Below are 19183 nucleotides of genomic sequence, written 5' to 3'. Positions count from 1 at the left end.
TAATTTAAAATGTATTATTAATTATGATTTATATTTAATATGAATTTTGAAAAGGCAAAGAAAGGTTAAAGCTACATATTTTTATTCTGAAGTATTCAATTAAACAACCTCATATACTGTATCAGAGAGGTAGGAATAAATGACTTAATGCTTATGGAAGAATGATCTATTCACACCAAAATAAATTAACCCTTTCAACCACTTACCCCAGTTAAAAGAAAAAAAAATCAGTGTTCACAGAATTGAAAATTACAAAGGAGAAAATAAAAAAATATATCTTTCAAAAGGACAAGAGTTCCAGTTTATCCCAGGTGACTAAGAGGCAATTTCATGTTTGTGCAGCTCCATGCCTCGCTACCCCCGTACCTCTTTCCAAACTCTTGCTACAAAGAAGCTATTTCAGCCTGGGAATAGGCTGCCCTGCTCCTGCTTGCAAGTGGAAGAGGAGGGTTAAAAGAGTTGTTATGTTATTTCACACATTCTGGTATTATTCCTCAGTCACCGTGAAACAAAACCGGGATGCTTGACTCATCATACTCCAAGCTCAGACAGGGCATTCTCAAACACTGGAGAATCTGTGTTAAACACTTTTTTTTTTAAATATATTGTATTGTATTTACATAGGACAGGATGCAAACTAATTCCTAGCTTTATCTCTTTACAGCACTTCAGTAAGCAGGTCAGTAAAGACAGGCAAATACATGAATTAATGAGCAGCTCAAGCTTTTCTGTTAAAAATATTTTTTACTTAAAAAAATGATACAAATTTAAATATCAAATTAAAGTATTATATTTATACTTTTTATTACTGTTTTCTCTGATAAAATATAATATTGTTATGGATGTATGTATAACAATGTGTGGTTCAGTAACCCAATTAAAATACCATGCAAATTATTTACAACATTTTAGCAAAAGAACTTCTATTAATTATTATTAACTGCTTGTTTTAGTAATTTTTTTTTTTTATTTGTTGCTAAAACAACTTTCACAACATGAACTCTCATGTTATGCATGTTTCCACTAAACGCTGTTCCATTAGAAACGAAAAACTGAATATTCATTGCTGTTCATATTGCACATGGACAGCTCATTAAAATAGAATACAAAAAAACTCTTAGTTAAAAAACCAACAAGTCATGAATCTGTGTGTGTACGTATATATACACAGACATACATACATACATACATACATACATACATAAACTGTGGTCAAGTAAACACATTTTTTAATTTTATTTTTTAATCATCTTCACCTCAGTGTACTAGCAATAAATATTCTACTGCAGTGTAAAAAACAGTTTGTTTTGTGCTGAACAGCTAATCTAGCACATAAATAAGAAGAGAAACAGAAAACAAGTAAGATACAGGTGTGCACAGGTGTTCTGCAGTCAGAAGAAGTTTTACCAAAACTCTCACTGTGTTGTTTACAATGAAGGTGTATTATTATTATTATTATTATTTGTTTATTTAGCAGACGCCTTTATCCAAGGCGACTTACAGAGACTAGGGTGTGTGAACTATGCATCAACTGCAGACTCACTTACAATTACATCTCACCTGAAAGACTGAGCACAAGGAGGTTAAGTGACTTGCTCAGGGTCACACAATGAGTCAGTGGCTGAGGTGGGATTTGAACCGGGGACCTCCTGGTTACAAGTCTTTGTCTTTAACCACTGGACCACACAGCCTCCTATTCAAATTAAATTTACAACTGGGGGTTCACTCCTATGTATTTATATATTTATTTTAATGAACATATATACATCAATAAAACACACTATTACAGTGGAATTATAGAATTTATTTATTATATTTATATATATATATAATTTATTTGTAGTGGTTGTTTTTTTTATTGAAATATGACATGTATTTAATTCACCAGTATGTGTGTGTGTATAAATACACACACACACACACACACACACACACACACACACAGTATTGCACACACTGTGAAACCACTTAATAGATTCACTGGTGAATTAAATACATCTCATATTATAAATCAAAAGATGTATTCCCTTTACTGTTTAAACAAAACCTACCACGTTATTGAACCAACCACTCAATATGAAAGAATACAAACAAGATCACATGAAGAGAGTGCTGTTTTTCTTGCAGTTCTGAGAAACAGCTTTAATTTGAGGGTGTTTGTGCCAAAATGAAAAATGAAGATTTTTATTTTTAGAACTGACTGTGAATAGTGGAGAAGATGTTTGTGGAAACTGATGTTCAAAAATAGTGTCTTGGGGTTTTTTAGTTTATTTCCCCACACAATTCCAACCTGTATGCGCATATATATATATATATATATATATATATATATATATATATATATATATATATATATATATATAGATATATATAGATATATATAGATATATATAGATATAGATATAGATATATATTGCTGCTATTAAAAGTATTAAAAAAAACACACAACCACACACACATTTGGTCAGGTCAACTTAAATGGCAGTATGTATGTACAAAACTATAAAATCCCATTTCTAAATGTATTTCTTTATTTTAGGTAAATCACCCTTTCCAGCTTGTTACACTAGTGTGTTTACATCAGTATTTAACACATTTTTTATTTTTAAAACTGAACTTACTAATAATGCAGCTTCCCATTACTAGAAAAAATATTTCCCCACCACATTTTTTTTTTTTTTTAAAATCCAGGTGCAGATTTTGCACAACACGCATGTCAGGTTTACAGATTTTTCTAGCCTGATATGGACACCTAGCAACGATGCACATGATCAAATGATTTAAGAAGAACCACTAACCGTGGCCCGAAGGAAATGCAAGAGGCGTAAAGAGTTCAATCAACTGCTTTGATTGGTGCGATTTGAGTTTCTGGTACCCGACACCACAGGTCAAAGGCTTTTATGTATTCTGTAAAACTTTATATTCCTCCCCGATTCTTTTATCTGTGATACAATGAAGGCTATCCCACTCAGTGAAAAAGAATGTTTGTGGTTTATAATTAAACTGTACTGTTTTGTTTTGAACTACAGTTGGGGATTATTAGCTCGGTAGGAGATCAGCTAAAATAAAATTGCATGAAAATCAAAATTGCATTACAAAGCATACCTTGTGCTTGTACGAGCTCACAACTGTATTAGCATTTAGATTGTTTTTTTTTTATTTTTTTTTATTTAATAACTGTAGAACCACAAAACACAGGAATGTTTCACTGGAAGAAAGTTTTCTATTATATTTTTAAAAAATCTGACAAATAAGAAATTAGACAGGGCAGGACAAACATACTTTAAAAAGGACCATCTCACAAACATAATTTTTTATTTCCCCCTCCCCCAACACTTTTCATCTTAATCCATTTTGAAACCAGATGACATAATTACAAAAACAACATGTCATGGAAAGTTACCATGTTGGCACAGAGTGCATCTAAATCACCGGGTATTGTTCAAACGCAATTGAATTTACAACTATCTAAGATGAATAAAAAAGCCTAAACACGTGAACAGGTCCCTTTTGGAAAACACCATATAGGCAACTTTATATCTTGCCCTTCTTGTTTAATTTGAACAGCTTTTCAGGGGTTTGAATGAACACACACTCATGCTGGAACGCTTCCAAATGAAACATAAAAAGGCGCAAAATAATGTATTGAAACGTGGGCGTAATCTGTAACGTTATAGTGTCCAGGACAGATTCATGTTCAAAGGTTATACTAAAATAATGAAAGGGCTCAATGTTCACTTCATCAGAAAGAGGAGCTTGTTGGCTATTCAGTTTATTTATGTTCTCTAAATGCAACTTTCTTCCCCTTTCTTGCTGCTCAAATTTAACAGACACGCTCTCGATAGGATTGCTGTGAAGCACATCACCTGTAAGCTCTGCTGTATCCTATGGAAGCAAAACATAAAACAATATTTGTACTTCTTATATATTTAACACATCTATAAAACCACCCTTCTTTGAAAATGAACAACTATATATGGGGTGCTCCACCTTTACCGCTTAACTGGCCTTAGTCAAATTATTGATTCCCTCACTTCCTGCTACTGTCTTTCACAGCTCTGTGACATGTTAGGCAAACTTACCAAGAGCAATGCTACACTTTCTCTATGTTAATGTCTATCAATAAAGGTGCCAAGACAGGAGGCAAGTCAAGCACTACAGATTCTAAACTTTGTCAAGTACAGGGATACATTAACAAACACAACATCCTTTGTTCCCTAAATGCAGCACCTGGACAGGATATGTCCCTGTACAACATCAATAAATAATATTGATATATAATATATCTCTGTACGCTAGTCTAACACATGAATGCTGCTATTTTAAACCTTTTTTTACTAAAACAAAATCTGACAGATGCACTTTAAAAATACTCTTGCAGAGCTCAACCATGCTCAGCACTGGAGTACTCATTTTTAAAGCTCTAGAGCCTAACACTAGTCATTGTATAGGCTTTCACAACATTTAATACATGCTCCAGAAACTTGGGGTCTTAATACCAGCTGCACAGGGAGTGAATCTACAGGATTGCAGGATTAATTCAAGTGAAGACAAAGTGTGGAAAACTAAATGATAAAATTAAGGCAGTCACATATTTTGTTTTAGATAGAAGATTTTCAGTCCCTTTCAATCAGGACACAAACAAAACTTAAGATCTCTATTTAGATATGTCCATATACTGTAGTTTGTTACCTGAATCAGGGAAGCATAGCTCTCCACTTTAGGTTTTCTTATAGCTAATTATCAGTGGCCGTTAGTGATATTCACTAGAATGAATTGGATAAGCTTACTTTCTGTACCTGCCGTAGGGCTTTTACAGAACAGCCCCATGATTCCTTGATATGGACTTTTGGGAGAACACGCACAGAGACTGTGATCGATAGCATAATCTTTATACCAACTGAGTAATGAATGATTACTAAGAAGGCATAAATGAAAAATCAGATAATCCTGCTCTAGTTATAGGTCAGAATTTAAGATTCGAAGATAAACTAGTGCGAGAATCACAACGCTGTGGGAACAGAAGTATACCAGTATTTCTGAGTAACTGTTCACTGTGGAGATTATTCTCAGATGCTCTAAACCGCATTAAAATTATGAATGTAGTATATCAAACCATGTGTCATTCAGAGCAGGTTTCATGCAAATATTCACCACAGACATTTCGAAGAAGAGTTTTTTGTTAACATTTGTGCAAACCCAGTCTCTCCCTAAATGATACTGTTAAAATATTTTTTATAAATATTTATCTACACAAACATGTTCTGTAATTAATCCTCCAAGTAGCTATTTTACACACACACTATATATATATATATATATATATATATATATATATATATATATATATATATATATATATATATATATATATTTATATTTATTATTTGCGGATATCTGAAAGAAGACTTTTTGCATCTAGGACTGCGATAGGTTATCAAAAGAAGGAAGACGGTTCAAATTGCTGTTGCCGCCATACAAATAAGCAAAAGGTTAAGAGCGTACCAAGGTTCATTAGTTTAACTCGTTGCAGACACCTCTAATAGCAGGAAGCTGCTCTATGGAACCCCTGACGCAATTTTAACCATAAGCTGTGCCAGCAAAGTCGAATATAAAAAAGAAAAAAAAAAAAAACTCTCGAGTCCACGTTGACAAATTCTTTAAACAAGCTGTGGTTAAAGGGAAGCTGGTTTCACTCTGACTCACCCCTGTTCAAACAGTTTACTGGAAATTAAAAGGGAGGAGGTGGGGGGGGAGGGGGTTTCAGAGAAGTCATGTGACAGGCCTGGGCAAACCACATCCCAGTAAAGGGTTTGCTGGAGCAACAAAGCAGGTCCTAGGCATTGGGCAATCACCCAAAGCAGATGGTTCTTATTCAGGTTACATGAGAAATGATCCTGGGAGTTGGCATTTAAGAATTCACAGACTGTTAACCCTTTAGTCCCTTGTGCAGTGCTTTGCTTAAGGTAGAGAATCCAGGTTGCAGTGTACATCTTCATTTGAAAACCCTGCGGTTACTTAAAGAAGCAGTAACACATTTTATAATGTTAGAAGTTCATTGACAGCACTTAATAAAAATATGTATTTATGAAAAAAAAGTGAATTAGTCAGCTACAAAACTTCAGAACGTTTCTAGAGCATGCAACTGAAGCTGTAATGCTGATTATAGAAGTAGTTATTTTAAAAAAACGTTTGACCACACTGCGTTCAAAGCATTGTCTTGAGACAAACCCATTCCCCTCCCCAAACACCACTGCTTTTATTGCCGTCCTAGAAAAAAAGCTTTTACATAATCATTCAGGTTATTGCCATTTCCTACTATATTATAGAAGGTATAGAAGGCATTAATGTCACTGCTGGAAACAAAAAAATAAATTCTATTAACAAAACACGCTTCCTACACTCACACGGGTTGAGACTTTGCAACAACACTGCACAGCCCATGATTCTCCACAAAAGCATTCTCCATCGCCGGCAAAAATAAAACACAATAGAGTATTTACAGAACCATATAAACAAATGTAAAAAATAAAGACATTGCCTGCATTCCAAAACAGTCCAGACTAAAACAGAAAGGAAGCTCTTTAAAATGCTCGCCCAACAGCTAGGATCATGAACTGCAAAGCGCCACTGCGTTGTTAGACAGAGCAAGAGACTGACTGAAATGCAGGTCCAAATGCATGACACGCGTGTTAAACCAGCAGCAGGAACACAGAAAATGTGAAGCCCGCTGGAATTTCTCTGAAGTGAAAATTTGATTTTCCTGCCAACATGTCATAGCAATAATAAGGTCTTCCCCAAAAAAATCCAGGCACATCTTGTTTTCGAAAAAAGCATCCCATGTTGTGGACTCAATGAAAACATACAACTGCTTCCGATTTCAAAGGTTTTCTTCAAGGAGTCCATGGAGTTGGGGTCTTTATACAGAAATACACTCTGATGAATGATCTCAGCCCCATGAGGAGGATGCACTTCAACTCCAGCAAGTCCAAAACTGTAGGCAGTGCCAAACTGTAGTATTAGTAATATGCAAAAGGTATGTAACTTTACATGTTCTGTGAGTTAAAGTGCTCCTAAACATTTCATGCACTTCACTTGTTACAAAGTAAAGCGGAACCACAAATGCTGTTATTAACGAGCGTAACTTATCGGATTAAGCTTTTAAAACCGATCACATGTTGTGCTTTAGGCGACGAAGTTGGTCCAGCCAGCATCCTACAGATAGTTATACATTCAGCTTGGTTTAGAGGGAAACTTAAGAAACTATGCAAACCTGCTGAACCAACAAATACACCAGGCCTGCAAACATCACTACTAGACTGGGCTAACACTATTAGTGCAATAATAATAATAATAATAATAATAATAATAATAATAATAATAATAAACAGTAACACATTTGTTATGGACTATGTAACATGTTATGCAAATGGTATCACAGACACTCTGATATTAAACAGCACATTGCAAGTCATTTAGACAAGACAGCAAATAAGATGGAATTTAATAACCGTTGGGGGGAGCTTTTGTATCCAGGACATCAAATCCATGCCATCTTGGCTAGTCATGTCAGCCTCACACCCTGCTGACAATGTTATGGCTGGTGTTTCTATTGTTTTGTCCAGCCCCTTATTTCACCCCCCAACTCCCCGCTAACAGAAAAAAATGCTACCCTCTGTTTGAAACCCTTGGACTAGAGGACTGACAAGTTTTGTAAAGAAGGGGAACAAGGTTCTGCTTTTAATTAACAAAATTCTCAGTCTTTTGGGTATTTTAGTTTTGAATAGCGATATATTTACTACCAAGTAATATATTATAAGTCTAATGATTGCATGCCGATTTTTTTAAACTTATGTAGCTACAGTCATTAAAATATATATATATATATATATATATGTTTCTTTAATTAAACCACATAAAAACATGTAAGCATGTATGTATGTACGCATGCGTGTATCATATGGAAAATCAGATAAATTTGTTCCTTTTCATAAACTTACCTGGTAATACCAACTTGGTTCTACTGTTTCAGTAGATAGCTACATGCATTATCATGCTTCTACATGTCATAAAGCATGACTCTGCAACACTGCAGACCGAACCATCCTCTTGCATTGCCTAAGAGAATGGCATCACGAGATTAACAATCAGATAGTAAAAGGCAGCAGGAAGCTGGCGGGCCGCACCTGTGCGCTCTGAGTGTGTTCCAGCATCTCTTCGAATTCCTCATAGTCTTCATCATCCGGTTCAGCGCCAGACATCCTTGCAGCCCGCGCCATGAAGTAGGGAGGAAGCTCGCCAATGGCAGTGCCAGCGCCCTGCCAAGACAACAAGAGAAGCATGGGTGACGGGAGCTCATGCCAGCATTCCTACCCACGTTGTGCTTAAAGCATTTCAATACTACGCCTCAGGGTGTGAAGATTCGGCCATGCCACAACATGCCAAGTATAAAATCACAATAATTGATGGTAAAGTATGCCAACCTAATAAGAAGGACTATTAAATATAAAAAAATACTTTGCACTTTTTAAACTGTGTTGTTTCTCAGGATTGTGATTTTATGCTAAACAGTATTGCAATTTGAATGCATGCTGGATCCAGTAAGGGTTTTGTCTTCTGCTGCATGTCTCTGTCATGTCTTGAGCCCTCGAGATGGCAGTGTTATACCAGCCAGGAGCACAGCTCCAAAAAAGAGATCGAGAAAAGGTCAGTCTGGAGAAAGGATGATATAAAATGTCTTTGAACTTTTTTTATTTCTTAAATTAGATCGCAGTTTGTCTGTGAAAGTAAGTGTTGTACAATTAAAAGAGCAGACAGTCTGGAACCGAGGAACATAGCTTTTGTAAGTTTTCGCTGAAGGTGTCGTGGAAAGCACAGTTCCCTGAACTGAGAACCATATGCGATCACAGAAAAACCGAGAAGTGAAAATCTGGAGGGGAAAAAAGATAAACCGGTGTCTGCTAAATTCAGATATTCTGTGGTCTACATATCTGCAAACATTTCTGCAGAAAATTTAGAAATTAGCAGCTTATTTGAATGCATTAAAACTTGAATTTCTAAGTGATGCAAAAAGCAAACATTTTAAGAAAAATAAACATGGTGGTCCTGCTGTTCTTGTTTCAATTTTTTAATTAATAACTGAACATTTTTCAAACCACTTAATAAAACTGAACTAAAACCAAAATAGCAACATAAAACAAAAAAGATCAAAAGAAATGATAAAACTAGAAATGACTGGTTCTACTCTATGAGGCCCATCACTTCTTTAGATGTAATTGTATTGCATGTTCTATCTGGTTGCTTTGCTACTCCCTATATACCACAATGGTCAATTATGAATTGCACAAAAATGAATTCTATTCAATAACGTTTATGTATATATATATAAAAAAACATGATCAGTGATGTTAAACGTAATTTTGCAGTAACGACCAGCTTGATCAATAGCAGGTATGCATGTTGCAGTAAGTAAATCAATTTACTTTATTATAACTATTATTATGATAATGATGTTTTAGACAGGGATTTCCGCATTGAGTGTTTCACTGATAGTGAAGGTTAGGTGGTACAGTATTAACAAGATGCAATGCGTAATGCCGCAGCTGTTACTGAATAAAAAACAATGAAAAAACAGACGTTTTTCATAAACTCGTGTCTAGTTTATATAGATTACATTCCAAAGTACTGTAATCTGTTTGTAATAAATATTTTAGTAACACCCCTGTAGTATGTTAAACTTGCTTTAGGCTTGTTGAGAATGTTGATGTTTTCTTTCTTCTCCATACGCTACCAAGGCGTAATTACCCATCACATTCAATTGCTGTGCAGAAGCTTTTACTTATAACAGCAATGATATTAAAATAATCATGTCGCGGGGGAGAGGAATGCAGTGAAAATGTATGTGGGCGGTACAATCATTGATATTTATTCGAACAATCCAATTTTGAGTGCCCAATTAATCGATTGCTATTTGGAGGCTTATCTGACAGCCCTAACACTTATCCACATTGCAAGGATTCTCTGCCTCATATTCTCAGCTGTCAATTACCAAAACTATTAAAATGAAGTGCCAAACAATGGTTTATTGTCGAGCGAGGAGGGAAATTTAATCTCAACTTCCTTTTTTGTCTAGTGGCCTTTTAATGAAAGCTAGTAATTTGCTCAAAGCACTTGCGGTCTTAAAATCGAGCGAGCAGCTGCAGTGCTTACTGTCAGGGGATTTCAAAGAGACATGTGCCATCTGTATTCAAATAACTGTGCCTTGCACCCAAGACTACCCCACCTTACAGTTTGATTAGCCGCAGTGCAGAGGTAACAAGCTCAGGTGTCTTATTAGACCCATAGTAAAACCAGGAATGGATCCAACTGCTATGCAATGCAAGCCTCATTTCCTTTTTTTTTTTTTTTAAATCTACTTCCTATTTTGAGTTAAAAGGAAGGTCAAAACATCCTCAGAAGTAAAAACTAGAAATTATTAGAAGTCACTCAGACAGAAATAACCAAATAAGTAATGCAAATTTAAATCTAGAAAAAACTGGTTTGCAGTAAAAAATATATATATTGTATTGTAGCAGCAAGGAGAGCAAGTGTCCAGTTTCAAAAAGACTTTCCTTGTAGAGAAGACTTCAAAGCAACATTGAAACCTGTGGTGATTATCTATTGGCCTGAAGTGATTCAGTGGCTATCAAATTGGACTACACATTGCCATGGGCCTGAAAAGTCTTACATATGTAATCTATTCTAGTTTCTACTATTAGGTACATTTGAACAACTAAACAAATAGATCAAATGTCCATTCAAAGTAATGACAGGATATATGGTCATAGAATTTTCAAGAGATTGCACAGATTGCTCGCTGGGTAGAAATAATTTTAAAACGACTTACAATTAAAACAAAAACGGGCAGAGCCTTACAGCTGTAGGTCACTCAGTGGTCTGGTTTCAAGCTAAATAGCTTTCACAGCAAATGCAATCACATGATAGAACAGCACATCATTTCACAATACTGTACAATAAGGAAACTGTTGCTTTGCTTGGAGGAAGAGGAAGAGGAATCATAATTCACATACGTGTAGGCGTTTTATAGTATTTTATTGCACCCATTCAGTAATCTTAATAAGGCCTTCTTGTAAAATCGCTTTCTCTCACTAAGCAGCGACTGTGCCTTACCCACATGCAGGCCTCCAGTCGGACCTTCGAGATGATGGTCCATAGAGAGATGGCTCCGGCTTCAAGACCTTCCTCATCAGGACAAATAATCTTCTCTGGATAAGGAGGCTCGGGGAAGTTCACAGAGTTACATTCATATGCAGCCAGAGTCACTGATGCAATATGTGGACCCTGAAAGAAAAAACAAGGACTTTAACAGCAGTTTAAGTGGGTTGGGCTCATATCTGCTTGTCGCAAACAGCGCGTCTTTTTTGTTTTAACCAGTGGTTTTATTTATTACGGCCACCATGAACTAGGGTTAGGAACCAGCGGTTTATGTGTCATTTGAAGGGCAAGCTTCCAGTATACCTTAATATTCTTTGCGGTCATTCCTAATAAAATGAGTGCAAGATCTTTCAGTTGATAAAACCATGGAGGACATTGTGTATTCTCTATGCCTGGATCAATATGGCCTACACAAATCTGTTGGTGCTCCAACTGGGTAACAGTCGAATCATATTCAGATGAAACAAAACTAGAAAATATCTTGAAACACAAATTATTAAAAGCCTAACTGGACAATGTAAGATGAGGCAATGTTTTGGGCTCCACTATACTTTAGTGAAGATTAAACTTATGATCCTACATCACATTGGTTACCCATTCACAAATAAAAAGCATCTCATGAAATACAGGGATGGTGTCAGATGACCTTTTGTGAAAACACTTTTCAAACGGTACAATGACATATAATCACTGGAATTCAATGCATGTCCAGCACTTCAGTACAAAAAGCAACCTCACCATCAAGAAGTTACCTATCTCTACAGCCACCAATAAATCTTCTGCAACTCAATCTACGCAACATTCCAGCCCCTACTATCAAAGACCGCAAACTTTTAAATCTGAGGCAGACTTTTTAATATCAGTCACAGTGCTCTTTAAAATTCCAAAATATTGTGCTATTTTATCCCTGGTTATACCTTTTCCAGAAGTAAAGTACAGTATTTCCAACTTTTTTTCAATTGCAAGCACAACTCACTTTCGTACTGTACAGTGGGTGATGTTCTTTTTTTTAATTTTATTTTTTAAAACCACATACATTTTGGGCAAAGTTACTTATAACAAAAAAAAAAAACCCTACAAAAAAACCTAATAGGTTCCTGTTTTGTTGTTGTTAAATGAACCTTTAAGGAACACGCTATTCTAAAAATATTATACTATCTGAAAATGTGTTCAATATGTATGTAGTATATAGTTATATCTCCACTAGCAACTTTAATCACAACCATAAATATAAACATTTCAATATATACTTTCATGTGTTTTTTTTTAGTTTTTCTTATTACTTTGTAGTTGTCTTTGCGATGTTAAAACAGTATTTGCTTATTTAGGGTTTATTTGCTTAGCAAATACTAACAAGGGCTTCAGAATGTAATATAAAGAGAGTGTGTGTGGATGTAGATATGGTTTAAACGTTCATAAAAATTTACCAAAAGCACATCCTTTTTTTTCCCCCAGAAGACAGGGACCTACTTAAATCAGCTTTGCACAGTAGTCTAAAAACAAGCTTGGTTTTGTTAGGTTATACAATAAACAGACAATCTAGGATAATAAATTGCTCTGCATTACCACATCGTTCACTGGCTCGTTTCTGATTTATTTTTATACCAAATCTATCTCTGGGATCTGCAAGAAAGAAATATCCAAACTAAACAAACACTTATTTTTCAGAGAAACTTTTTACCGACTTGTTAAGAACTTGGATGTTCTGTGAAAGGTTAGCAACAACTTGACATTGTTGATAACGATGGCATTGTTTCATCCATACTTACTAGAAGAAATAAAGAAGTAGCATGGTTGGAGTTTTGTACATTTAAATTTATCAATTAAACAACAAGACACACAAAAAAAAAACACGTTCTTGCCAAACGCCATTCTAATTTAATGTCACATCATGATACACTGCTTTCTTCTTTAACTACAAGCCACGTTTACAAAACCACTTACGAACACAAGCTCTTACTGAAGCCATGTCAAATTTGTTTGCATCAAATTTTCTAAATAGGTACAGCAAAGAGTAAAACTGCATATTACAGACGCATTACAATATGCTGTTAATAATACTACTAAATACAATCAAACTAAGCAGGAATGTTCCTAGGTTTTTTTTCAGACAACTCCCCCCCTCCCTCCCCTACCCCATAGTTTTTGGACGCTCCTACAAGATCTGGGGATTTCCAATATTTATGTAATTTAGGAGGGGAGGGGGGGTAGGAGTATGAGCACATGCTCAGAGGGAAACATTAATCCTTATGTCAGTCATGGTGGAAAAAATAAGTGAATTATGTCAGCAGCTGTAAATTAATATAACTCCACATTGACAATCACCGTCTGGCACTGTAGTTTTGTCTGAAGCTGTAATAATTATATAAAAATGGAAAAAATATTTCTAATTTCTGTGGTAGCCCACAAAACCAATACTTCACAGTAAAATTAAAAAGGAATACAAATGGTTTGTTGACACTGGTGATGGAGTGTGCTGAATTCTCCTGTGAGTGCAGGTCCCCTGCAGTGTACAGAACAGCGGCTCAAAAATGCAAGGAAACTTGACATCATTGCTTTGGTTTTGGCAATTTTTTTCTAAAGTGTTTTTCACACATCTGCTTGTATTTCATTTAAAAAACAAAAATCAAATCCCAAACGTGAAGCAAATATAGAGGTCTTAAACCTTGTCATCGTCTGCACAAGTTGGAGAAATAAATATCAAGTTCAGCTGAAACAGCTGTGAGACTCTTCCTGGCAAACTTGTCATCTACTAAAAGAGAGCGATACAGCCTCTCTCAGCAGAAATGGGTGCCACAAATGAGGTTTGCTGGATTTCCCTACAGCTGGTATCTGCCAAGCTGGTACGTGCACAAACAGCGAGACCTCATACTGCAGTGATGACATATGGTACCCTTTTCATGCCTACTTATGTTTTATTTTTAAATCAAAGAATTAGCACCCTTTTAATTAATTTAATGCAATGTCCCCTTCAGTGTCTCTCTCTTTTTTTTAAGGGTGTTGCACTTTTAATGCACTAAAATTCTGTAATTATATTAATTATATTCATTAAAGGCCTCGATTCAGTTGATCTAGACAGCGGCAGGTCTACACCACCACAGTTTAAATATTAGAAACAGGACCAAACCGAGCATTTTACTAAAGACAAACACTCAGACAGACTCGCACACACTGTTCAAGATGCTGCTTTTCACAGACCGTCTCCTTTAATGATTTAAAATGTTCCACTGAAATATTCAATTAAATGTACAAATGTAAAGGAACATATTATGAATAATAACAAATACATTGATTTTTCCAAGTCTGATACATGTTTTATATACATAAATTAGGGATGGGAATTTTAAACATAAATTCTAAAGAAGTGGTTAAACGTTTAATAATGTGCTAGACGTACAACCGGTCACGTGACAAATGTCACCAAACGCATATTTTCTTATGCGTTAATTTTAGTAATATATCAGTAATTGGTGCAACAGAAAGATTGACACTGGGGCGGGTTTTATTCTCGGTGGATCTGGCGTTTCATTGGTGCTCTGTGTGTGTTCATGCCTGTAGGAGGCGTGGCATGGGATCAATTCCACGGCGGTGTAATAACGTTAATGACAAGTGTTTTTTCTGAGTTTGTTCTATATTTAAAATGGCATCTCTAAACAAAGGAAGCCACGTTTGGAAGAATTTTCAGGAACCAGACAAGAAAACCGTGGTATGTAAATAATTATGCCAAACAAAATTGCCTTACCACAAAAAAACAAGTTCAATGCTTCACCATTTGAAATGAAAACATTCAGAATTATTGTGGATGGAGGTACTGAAGGCAATAAAAAGCAAACATCCATAACAACATTTGCTACAGATTTGGCCGAACAGGGCATGATCACGTTATCCCCTAGGAGGACAGTGCGTGTGAATCGTGAATGCAGCAGTTTTGAAATCGATGTAAGATTATCCCAATACTGTGCCGACCCTAAAACAATAACAGCGTGGCTGGAAAAAACTTCCAAGAAAATCGTGCTGCAGCTGTTCATACAAAACTTTCAAAAGGGAGAAAAAGTTGCAATTACCACAGACTCGTGGAGCCCATTCCCCAATCTTCCCATAGGTGGAAGGCTTTTTTCACTTGAAATTGTTCTAGCATTTGGACCGAATGGCCGTTTGTTTAGTGTAGATTTTATTTGTATGTTGGAACTACTGCACTAAAATAAAAGGACCCCTGAGACACGGGTTCAAACAGGTAGGCCAGGCATCTCTTTTTACAATTTAAAGTTGTGTGGATATGTGAATTTGAATACGTTATTTAGTAATACTTGACCATATACAATTAACTGCACAAGGCGGCAAACATTATATGAATTACTTAATATATTACTTGATTGTGTGATAATTTGGCATTTAAAATAGGACTTGTGTCAATGTTTGGGAGGTTTATGTACACTAGTACAGTATGTAGAGGAGAGTGGGGTTTGATTTCGAGTGCTTGGAAATTGTGATGCTCAAGTACTCGTCAAAATATTGTGCTATTTTATCCCTGTTAAAAATTACCTTTTCCAGAAGTGAAAGTATTTCCAACTTTTTTTTCAATTCTAAGCACAACTTGCTTTCCTGTAGCCATTTGCTAGCGCTGTACAGAGGGTGATGTTCGTCTATTTTTAATTTTTTAATTTTTATTTTTTAAAACCATATAAATTTTGGGCAAAGTTATTTATTAAAAAAAAACAAAAAAAAACACTACAACAAAAAAAACGGAATAGGTTCCTTTTTTTGTTGTTGTTAAATGAACATTTAAGGAACACACTATTCTAAAATCATACTATCCGAAAATGTGTTCAATATGTATATAGTTATATCTCCACTAGCAACTTTAATTACAACCATAAATATAATCATTTCAATATATACTTTCATGTGTACCTTTTTTTATATATACCTTTTTACTATGTAGTTAAGTCTTTGCGATGTTAAAATGTTTTATATATATATAAACAGATATATGATTTCAATGGATTGTTTTGTACATGCCACATGTCTAATATTTACTGTGTAATGCTTTTAAATGTCATTATTTTCTCAAGTCTTATTGGTCCATATTGTCAACATTCCCAGTTTTCAAATTCAGAGAATGCGGTAGGAATTAATTTCGATTTTTTTTTTTTATATATAATAAACTATTCATTTTTATATTGAATTAGATTTATTCCTTGTATTACCCATGATGCATCAGATAAATAACACCTAGAGCTTGCTGCCATATAAACCCAAACATACAGTTTTTCATAGACTGACAAATTTAAAAATGTAACATTTCGAAATCCAGCATTAAATAATCTACTACTATTACAGTTTCCGGTAGACTCTTGCGGTATCATTTTCTAGTTTCTTTTATTACAAGATCAAAATGATGTTCATGCAGTTTTTTTTTATTTTTTATTATGTCTCAATCCTAAAAGTTTGACCATAGCTGTAGATGTACATTTAAAAGTTTGGTTTGTATCTAAAAAAAAAAAATCCTTAAAAAACAGGACATATACCCTCACTTAGAAACCCCTGCATGGTACAATACAGTTCTAGAAATACGATGGGAAGAATTAAAAAGAAGGATCAGGGATTTGATTTTTTTTTAAATAGTACAATTCTAGCTGTACTCGAACAGCATCTTTACTTTTTGTAAAGCGTATGAAAAAGTTCAGATTCAAAATGACTCTGCAGGAATGACTGCTGAACTAGTCATATCATATTTACACATGTGCAGCCAAGTCCACAAAGATACAGAAAGACCGATACATCTCAGGCAGGATCTACATTATTTAACAGATGCCAGCTCACATTGACCCACCGTCTCCAAAGCCATGTTAATATCATGTCTGCGTTGCAGTTTTGTCAGATCATAAGAAAGTCTGCTAAACCCATAGCTTTATCAGCTGTATCTACAACCCTAATGCCCTGCAGGTTATCAGGAAATGGCTTGCTGGTTACTGTCAATGACTGGCCTACAAAAATATTTCTATTGTGAAAAATGTCTGGCTCTACTAAAGTTAGAGACAAACTTGTTGACCTCAAAACACAAAAAAAAAAAAAAAAGCTGAAGTTGCAGAAAAAACAAACAAAGAAAAACTGAGACAGGAGTGAAGGATCAAGTTCACCAATACAGTCAACATATTTTGAGGGGAAAAAAAAAAAAAAAAAAGAGTGGACAGGTACCCCCAAACTTTAAAAGAATTAAATTATAATTTAAATAAATAATTTTTAATTATTTTTAATTGCCACAAATTAAGAACTGTGGGCTGTTCTAGAATTATGAATGAAGCTTCCCAACCAACGTGCTGTATATGATCTCTGAAAAAGCTGAACGGTAACAGGGACTTTCTTAACCTTCAGTTTTCACTTCCCATCTGAAGAAGAGACCTTTGCGGTCTCAAAGGACAGTGTATTTTATGCATATCTGTATTTGAACTTTGTTGAAGATCCGAATAAAGAAAACTATGATAACTGATCTCAATGTAAAAAACAAGTCTTGGGGACAGATTGTTTCAACAAAATGCTAAATTCAACACTATCTATATACAGTGCTCCCCCTTTATAAGACGGCCTGTTATACTGCGGAACAGGTTGTAAGGCGGTACGGTCATGGCTCCCATTTGCCCCATAATGGCGTTACACGAACACTAGTATTCTCGTTATAAGGCGGAACACAAACTGCACAGGCTCCCAACTACAGCGTTATAAAGGGGGAACCCTGTAATATGTGTGTGTGTGTATATATTATATATATATATATAGATGGACAGATAGATAGATAAATAAATAAATCCACCAATTTAGGTGATCTTAGACATGAGAAACTGTGGGTATTTGAATTGATTTAAGACTGAGTTAATCCCACTTTAAAACACTCCTAATTCAACTGATTGTCATTCAAACTGCTGTAGGAAATCATTTTAGTATTCAAAATTAAATCATTTTAGTATTCAAAATGAATTGACCGAGGGAAAGAGAGCAATTTAGTTTACTACCTTGGTTAGCTGATTGTGGTTTTGACATAATCCAAAGTACTTTAACAAATACATTTGATAACTGTATCAATTAAATACAATATATGATAAAAAAAATGTTTTAATTATGATTTGGAATCAAATATAAATATGTAAGAAATAAAAATAGAAAAAAAGCTTTTAATTTTATTTAAGTAAATTTGACCAATTCTTGCTCATTCACCCAAAGGACCGACTGAAATCTACGACGAAGCATTCATGTTTCTCAGTTTAGCCAACGTAGCCAAACAAACAATTGAAAGAAGCCAAGATTTTTCATGACCGGATCAATATGTACCTTGTTCAAGGGCTTGTGAGTGCGAGACAGAACACTGCTAACACAAAGCAGCGAGCGAATCATTGGTGATTCGCGTGAGAAGCTGCACGCTGCCGCAGTGTTCTTCCTTGGACCAGCAGGAACCTGTGGTGAGACGGAGGAATGTGACTCGCATGGGGGGTAACTTCATCATTTAGAAATGCAATGAGACATTAGGTCATTGCCAATCTTGCCTGCAGTCTGGATATTCTATCTATGGAAGAAGCTCAGATGGAAAGGTGGCGGTTGTGGGTGGGGGTCAACTATGATGCGTACCAAAGCCAAATAACAAAATGGCTTTTAAGCTTTTAAGTCTCTCAGCAGACTCTCAGGGGTTTTGGGGTTAAAACAAACTCCGAATCCTTTCCTGTTTTTTCACACCTTGAATACATTAGCCACAGCATGTGTGGGAAGGATTGGGTCTGGTCAGTACTTGGGTCGGGCCCCTCAAAAGGAACACTAGTTAGTCTGGGCTACGGCACAATTTCAAAGAACAGGGGTGTCCTACATAAAATCCCATAAATAAGGAACATTCCCTGTGCTTTATATGTTCCAGTTAATGACAGAGTACATTCATTCATCTGAATAAAATCTAAATCAAGTGGACAAGAAAGCCAGGCATTGA

General features: G+C 35.4%; 1 protein-coding gene across 3 annotated transcripts in view; it reads right to left on the bottom strand.

Moving 5' to 3' along the window:
* Positions 1-19183, bottom strand: part of LOC117963263 (vacuole membrane protein 1-like) — a 59176-nt gene that overhangs the window by 25740 nt on the left and 14253 nt on the right. For all 3 annotated transcript variants that reach the window (XM_059000952.1, XM_059000951.1, XM_059000953.1), the window contains exons 6-7: positions 11170-11340; positions 8187-8318 (exon numbers count right to left, since the gene is read on the bottom strand). In XM_059000952.1, the coding sequence (XP_058856935.1) occupies positions 8187-8318; positions 11170-11340 (303 nt within the window). The remainder of the gene's footprint in view (positions 1-8186; positions 8319-11169; positions 11341-19183) is intronic.

The sequence above is a fragment of the Acipenser ruthenus genome, chromosome 26, assembly GCF_902713425.1.
Source record: "Acipenser ruthenus chromosome 26, fAciRut3.2 maternal haplotype, whole genome shotgun sequence".
NCBI classification, from domain to species: domain Eukaryota; kingdom Metazoa; phylum Chordata; class Actinopteri; order Acipenseriformes; family Acipenseridae; genus Acipenser; species Acipenser ruthenus.
The sequence above is the reverse complement of the archived record's forward strand: the minus strand, read 5'-3'. Positions and strand labels throughout refer to the sequence as shown.